Below are 8,169 nucleotides of genomic sequence, written 5' to 3'. Positions count from 1 at the left end.
GATTTTTGGGTCAAGGCCATGGAGCTTATCAATGAAGGGAAGTATCCCACCCTTTTCAATGCACCTCTAAACTTCAAGCTTAACCTTTCTCTTGTCGTGAGTAGTGGGCTTAACCCATTTCCTGCTACCCCTCATATCTGTAGAAACCTTCTTTCTAGAACTCACAATCTAAATGAGAAAGCATCAAATCCATTAGAAGAGCCAAAATACCCACAATATGTGTCAAACCTAACCGCCTTTAGGTGTAATTAACGCACCTCTGTCATGACGACTAGTGCCATTGTACCAAGGCCTTCTCCTATCAATCATCATTAAGAAAGATAGCTTTCCCATAAGTGATATTTATCCAATTAAGGCTCTGACATTAGCACCCAGTTTGATGTAGGTTTGCCACATGTGCTGCCCATTTAGCTTGACCCCCTCATTGGCAAAAAAATTGGCCACCTAGTTGGCTTCCCTAAAAATATGGGAGATCTTGACAATTTCAAAGTTGGAAAGAATGGATTTAGAATCATTTATCCAACTTTTAATTGTCCAAGAAGGGGGGGAGTTTCCTAGAAGCCATTCAATAATATTTTTTGAATTTCCCTCTATCCAAATATTTTTGAAATTCTTTTTATGAGATAAGTCAATAACTTGGTAAGCTCCAATGGCTTCATCCAAGTGATTTGACTGAGGGCCCAAGGAGAGTACCCCAGCTAAAACAAAGTTTCCATTTTCATCTCTTAACACTCCCCCACACCCTGTCGGCCCTGAATTTACCTTAGCCTCCCCATCAAAATTTGCCTTTATCCAATCCCTAGGAGGATGTATCCAACAAACACCTTCCCGATTATTTTTAGCAAGTTTCAAATTCATTGAGACATTATTTTTTACATGTCAGTCCCTAGCCATCTTAAGATCATACTCCGATAAAATCATAGCCTCCTTGTTATTCTCAATACTGGGGATATTATTGAAATTTTCCACAATAAGCCTAAAATTTTTCTCAAAAACAACTTTCTCAGTCGTCTCTTTGTCCTTTAAAATTTTGTTGTTTCGCTCCTTCTAGACACCCCAAGCAACATAAAGAAGAATAAAAGACCATAACCTGCAAATAGAGGGATTCAAAGAGGGAGAGATCCATTGAATTAAAAAGTCCTCTACAGAGGCAGGAAAGACCCAAGATGGGTTCCAAATAGAAAGGATTCTATTCCAGATAGAGGCCACAAAGGACTAGTGAATGAGCAGATGATTCACTAATTCTGCATCTTCCTTTCACAAGTAGAATCTATTCAAAATTTGGAATCCACAATCGCAAACATTATCGACAATGAGCACTTTGTTCTACAAAAGGATCTAGAAAAATATATTGACCTTTGAAGTCATGTGTTTAAACCAAGCTTTCTCCCATAAGGGAGAAGGGGAAGGAGAAAAGGACAACAAAGAGATAGCCAAGGAGACCGAATAATTGTCACTAGGATTAGTCGTCCAAACTAATAGATCTTCTTGTTGGTCCAATCCCATATTAACAACCATCAGTACTTATTGAATAGGTGTCAAATCCAAACTAATTTAAAAAAGATCAACCCAATCTCCATTCCTCCTATAATCTTTAATGAAAGTTCCAAAAGAACCCTTGCACATATTAGCCCATCTTGCAAAATTATCACAAGAGATTAAAGAAATTTTCACTAACCATCTATCTTCCCAGAATTTAACTTGATTCCTTTTTCTTACACTCCAACCAATTCCCAAATCAATGATTTTTCTACCTCTGACCATATAATTCCACATAACAAAACCTTGGGGCAGATTTGTTGAATCAAGGAAATTTTTAAGAGAGTCAATATTAACCATATACTTTCTTTTTAAAATGTTTCATTCTCCATTAGAAAAGAAGGTTCTCCAAATTTTCTTAGCAAGGAGAGATTTATTCATAGTTTTAATCCTTCTCAGTCCCAGTCCTCCCAGGTGTTTGGGTCTACACATAGCTTCCCATCCAATAAGTGGAATTCTTTTCCTTTCTTCCACCCCAAACCAGAATTTTTTTTTTTGGATCTTCTCAATAGCATCCACATACTTAGTAGGGATCTTAAATAGGCTTAAAGCATAGATATGAAGGTTTTGAAGAGTGGCTTTGAGAAGATGGATTTTACCCGCTTGGCTAAGAAGAGAACCTTTCCAACCTACTAGCTTCTTGTTGAACTTATCAATAAGAGAATTCCAAAAGGAGTTAGGAGGATTAATACCCAAGGGTAAGCCAAGATAAATTGAGGGTAAAGACTCAATTTTGCATCCAAGAATTCTAGCTAATTTGTTTTTCCTTTGCTCAAGAGTGTTAAAGAAAAAAAGAGAACTCTTTTATCTATTCACCATCTGACCTGAAGCCACCTCACAATCATCCAGGGCCTTTTTCAAGTTCCTTGCTTCAGTCACAGTTGACCTCCCCATCAAAATAGTATCATCCACAAACTGTTGATGAGAGCAAATCATATTGCTAGAGGAGGGCCTTAGGCCCATGAGAGAGCCCTGATAATCATTTTTCTCAAATTCTTGCCCAAGCATTTTGCCATTATGGTGAAGAGAATAGGGGATATGGGATCTCCCTTCCTTAGCCCTATAGATTTCCTAAAAAAATGTGAGGGAGATCTATTCGCTATAATGGCAATAGACGCAATAGATATAAGTTGCTCCACCAGCTGAAGAGCTCTAACACTGAAACCGAACACTTTCATAATTTTAAGCAAGAAATTCCATTCCACTCTATCATAAGCTTTGGAAATATCTAAGTTGAAAAGGAAACCTTATGTCTTAGATTACACAAGAGAATGGACATTCTCATGGACAATTATTATAGAGTCCAAAATCTGCCTACCTGGGACAAAACCATTTTGTTGGGGGGAGATCAAGGAAGGTAGGACTAACACCATTTTCGAAGTCAGAACCTTTGATAAGATTTTGTGGAAGGAATTGCAAAGGATGATAGGCCTAAACACTTCAAAGTCCGTGACCCTAGGGTGTTTGGGAATAAGGGACAAAAAAGTGGCATTCAGCTCCTTGAGAATGCTCCTTGAGCCAAAAGATTCTTTAACATCATTTACAACACCCTCAGCAACAATGTCCCAAAAAAACTGAAAAAAGAACATTGGAAACACATCAGGACCTAGGGCCTTGTTACCTTCAAACAAAAAGATAGCTTTCTTAACTTCTTCCCTAGAAGGAATAGCAGTAAGAATCTTGTTATCTTCTTCCCTAATAAGTTTAGGGATGGCTTCTAAGAGGGTGTCATGTATATCCTGATTCATTCTATCATTCATGGAGAGAAGATGACTAAAAAAGATAACATGTCTTCTTATATCTTCATCTTTTTCATAGTGACTACCATTATGCGCAATAGAGGAAATTTTGTTAGCAACCCTATGTTTAAAAGAAGTCATATGAAAATACTTGGTATTTTTATCCCCAACAAAAAGCCAAATAACCCTTGATCTCTGCTTCTAGAATTATTCTTCCTTATAGATAATATCATGCATCTTGATAAGAAAATCATTATCTTTCAATTTGTTATCCCTTATATATCCTTCTAGCTAGATTTTATCTTGAATAATTTTAAGTTCAAACTATAGCTTGGATTTAATGCTATAGATATTGCCAAATATTTCTTTATTCCATCTTCTCACCTTATTTTTGACTTCCCTCATCTTTTTCACAACTCTAAACATAGCTGTCCGAAAGACCGAGATACTCCATTTTTTTAACTTCCTCTTTGATTTGGGGGTGGGAAAGCCACAATTTTTCAAATCTAAATGGAAATTTCCTTCTATCCAAGATGGGCTCTACCACAAAGCTAATAAGAAAATGGTCTGAACCCACTCTAGAGAGAGATTACAAGGAGCAAAAATAATTTAAGAACCATTGATCGGAAACTAAAGCTCTATCCAATCTGACTTGGATCAAATCCTTACCGATTCTCCGATTAGACCAGGTATAGGAAGCATCCTATAGCTCCAAATCAAAAAGATCATGATCATTGATCAAGTCCATAAGATCCATTCTACTCTCTAAGTTAACACGAGATCCACCAAATTTTCCATTTTCCTAGAGAGGAGTATTGTAGTCTGCCATGACAACCCAAGTTTCATTACTAACTTTTTTGTGAAAGACAACAAGCTCATGCCAAAAGATTTTTTTGGCCCTTCTCCCATTTGGGGCATAGATGTTAGATTGGATCTAGCTAAAATTATCTCTTATATGAGTAAATATGATAGCCACATGGTTGGAGTTCTCAAAAAGTGGCTCCCCCTTTATAAAGTTCAAGTTCCAAAAGGTAACAATACCTGCAAAATCACCCTCTAAGCTATTACCATGCACCCCACAAAATATACATTTTTATTTTCTCAACACTCTCTTTAGGCATCTTTGATTCTTGAACAAGTAAATTATCCAATTTGTGATCCCTAACAAAACTGTGCAGAACATCCTGCTTATGGAGGCTATTCAACCCCCTTATAATCCAAGACATGATCTTCATGTTTTACCTAGGGATTGAAGTCTACAAATCTTGTTGGTTGAGGTCATTAGGATTTTAAAGATTGAGCAGTTCTTGATGGAAGATGATTTTCTTGTTGGAATTGTGTGAGGTGAAAATGATGATGATAAATTATTACAAAACCACAAAGATCCAACAACAAATAATCCTAGTCCTACAATAAAACATTCACCATACACCAATGAAGATACCTAAGAACATGCAAATCAACAAATAGAACAACAATACCATTCACATGCGAAGTAGGGTTTGATCTCCATTTTCTCCTATCTCCATTGATCTTGTTTGATATATTTGTTCTTAGATTGTGTATTGTGCACAAGAGATCAACAAAGAATGGATGGTGGTTGTGAAGTTGCTTGATCGCAAGAAGGCTTGATTGCATAAGAGTCTTAGCTAGTGTTGTTGATTAGGGTTGATAATGATGAGAGTGTCCTTTTATATAGAAGACACTTTAGAAAATGGAGGGATAAGATTAAGAGGTGAAAAGATAAATGGTCAGCTAGGATTAAAGGGGAGGTAGAAGAAATAATAAAATATGAAGAGGGTAGGTAGAGGAAAATTAAGAGATAAATCACATGTGTCATGAAGAGAAAAAGATGATAAATTAATTAAATAAATAAAAGTTTATTTAATTAGTAGAGGAAGTGGGGACCAATTAAATAAATAAAATATTTATTTAATTTAGGGAAAGATAATCTAAATAAATAAAAATATTTATTTAAATGAGGAAGGGTTATAAGAGGCTAAATGAATTAATTAAATAAATAAAGATTTATTTAATTGATAGAAGACTTAGGATAAAATAATTAAATAAAAAAAAATTATATAATTAAGCTAGGACAATTTTAGGTGTCTATAGGAATAGAATCTTCTTTGTTAGTTTAGAGTGGGATGTGGTTGAGTGCTTAGGGTTCGTTACCCTATAGGCAATTAATTAGAGAGGGCATTTCTTCTTTATATCATGCTCATGTGGTGGTTTATGATTACTTCTTGGGCTTGTGCTTTTGCCCCTGCTATCCTACGTCCTCTTATGTATCCCATTGAGGGATGGGTAAGTGTCTCTTTATCCATATATTTCTTTGGGTGCTTCCAAGTTAGAGTGGTCTCCTCTAGTGTTGTTCATGGGGTTTTAGGTGACTTGAATGCTTTGTGGCATTTTTGGAGATAATCCTCTAGGTGGTCCTTTTATCATAAGGTTGCAAAAAGCCTTTCAAAATCTAAATGTATATTTTCTGCTTCCTTGGCTGCTCTATGATCAAAGCAAGGGATTATTTTAGAAGATGGTTTGGTGCTTTTCTAAACCCCTATGTTTTGGTTAGGGGTTTTTACTATTTTCAAGACCCTTGGTCTCACTGATTGGATGCATCGGTCTTCAACTTCCATTCAAAAGAGGTTTGGTCCTCTTTTTTTTTTATGGTCTTGGTGGTCTAAGTGATTGTGAGTTCCTATCATGTGTGTGCCTACATGGTGGTTATGTAATGATTTTGGCCTATCCCAGTTTTATCTAATTAGAACAATTAAATAAAAATCTTGTCAATTTCATGATTACCAATTTGATTGTGAAATCTCACCTAAATAAACCATTAAAATACATATTATTCTTCCATTTAAGAGCTCACTAAATTTATTTAATTAGATTAGATCTATCTTTTTTTCTCATTTGAATTTTTCACATCTTTGACTTGCATCTTCTACTTTTGTCATTTTCTTTTACGATTGATATCATAATAATATTAACATATGTCTCACTATTATTTATTATTGAATTTAATATAAATTAAAAGAATACATTTATTATTTTTATAATAAAATATTGTATATACATAATGATGCATTCTTGTTTATAGAAAAATAATATGAATACTTAAAAATAACTATAACATCAAAAAAATATATATTTAAAAAATAAGTTAAACAATTAAATTAAAAAACCAATTAAATAAAAAAAATGACAGAATTACATATAATATTCTTCCACTTATTGGAACAGCAAACTAGAGAGTTTAAATAACTAATATCATGAATGTAAATTATAAGAGAGATTTACTAGATGAAAGAGAGAACTTATATGAGGATTTAAAAAATGGTCATCTTCTTATCACGGTATGGGAAATACGGTTTTAAATTTAAGGGCAGGTAGACAGCCTCAAGGCAGGACGAGCGAGAAGTTCCACGCTCCTGGGCGTGGTGGATCCAAAGACTTCTGTCATATCCAAATCCCCTTCCACGCTCCAATCAAAACAGTGAATTAGCTGAGCTAAAAGAAGGTTCATGCTCACAACGGCCATGGCTGCCCCTGGACATCCTCTCCTTCCTGCTCCAAAAGGCACCATATCAAAAAGGCCTTTGTCTTTCACAATATCAACATTTTTACCCATAAGCCTCTCTGGCTTGAATGCCAGGGGATCTTCACACAATGATGGATCTCTTCCAATAGCACAAGCATTGACAATAAGCCTGCTTCTCCCAGGAATGAAGAATCCACCAACTGTGCAATCTTGTGTTGATTCATGTGGAAGCAGCAGCGATGACGTCGGATATGACCTCAACATCTCCTTCACCACACACTGCACATACTCCAAGCTTGATATATCACGCTCACTTACAATCCTCTCTTTGTCTACCACTGAATTGATTTCCTCTTGCATTTTCTTGGCCACACCAGGGTTTTGAAGAATCGCACCCATTGCCCATTGTAATGTTGTAGATGTGGTTTAAACTCCAGCAACGAAAATATACTTCAAAAGTTATTCAGCCTTGTTAGATCAAGAAGGAAAAGAAGTACCAATTAAATTGAAAAAAAAAGGGGGGGTTGTTCATAAGTGAATACGTACAAAAATAATGGCTTTAATGTTTTCCTCTGTGATTTCCCTTCCATCGAGTTTCCCTATTTCCAAGAGCACGTCAATGATGTCCTTAGTTCCTTCCATCAAGTTTCCCTATTTCCAAAATGCATCCGGCTCCTCGATTCTTTTGTTGTGTTGATTATGTCACCACAATACCCTAGGGAACGAGAAAAATATAGGGGAGAGGCACCAGTACGTGCACACCCTAACTTGGAGGGTCCACGTGGAATGTGGCCTAGAGACCAACTTTAACCCTCACCCAGCTCAACCGGTGACTTGGCAACCCAAAATCATGAGGTGGAAGACCAGTCATTTGTTTTGCCACGTGCTCGATGCACATTGGTTTAAGGTGGCAAACTAGTGCTGTTTTGTACCCCTGACCGAAACGTTGGGGGGCCCACCCTGTTAGCTGTCCACATCTTCTGCCAGTCTCGAGCGCGATTTACATTTGGCAAATTTGTAGGCGACAACCCATTTCACCGAGCTCTACCTCCAAAAACGTCGCCACCACTTTCAAAGTTTCCAACTTGTAGCATTAACTCCACATCCACTCGCCCTATGTCCAGCCACCCCATCACGTTCATCTCCTCACATTTCCCTCCTGCGAAAAGTCATCCATTTCATGCGCTTTCTCCATTGAAGGGTTTCCATCACCTCACCTCATGTTCGCTATGGCATGCAACCAAATCAGTAAGGACCCAAAACGTGTGCACCTTCGACTGAGTAAAGGATTTGTTTTTCTCCTTCGAATTCTAAACTTTGCTTGGTTTTTTTGCCCTCCTTTGATTG

At 36.6% G+C, this 8,169-nt stretch overlaps 1 protein-coding gene across 1 annotated transcript; it reads right to left on the bottom strand.

Moving 5' to 3' along the window:
• Positions 1-6,660: 6,660 nt before the first annotated feature.
• LOC131076260 (cytochrome P450 750A1-like) lies at positions 6,661-7,221 on the bottom strand. The gene has a single exon (XM_058013337.2). The coding sequence runs from the start codon at positions 7,219-7,221 to the stop codon at positions 6,661-6,663; it is 561 nt and encodes a 186-aa protein (XP_057869320.2).
• Between the last annotated feature and the right edge of the window lie 948 nt (positions 7,222-8,169).

Source organism: Cryptomeria japonica, chromosome 4, assembly GCF_030272615.1.
Source record: "Cryptomeria japonica chromosome 4, Sugi_1.0, whole genome shotgun sequence".
Taxonomy (NCBI): domain Eukaryota; kingdom Viridiplantae; phylum Streptophyta; class Pinopsida; order Cupressales; family Cupressaceae; genus Cryptomeria; species Cryptomeria japonica.
This window is presented reverse-complemented; position numbering and strand designations above follow the sequence as displayed.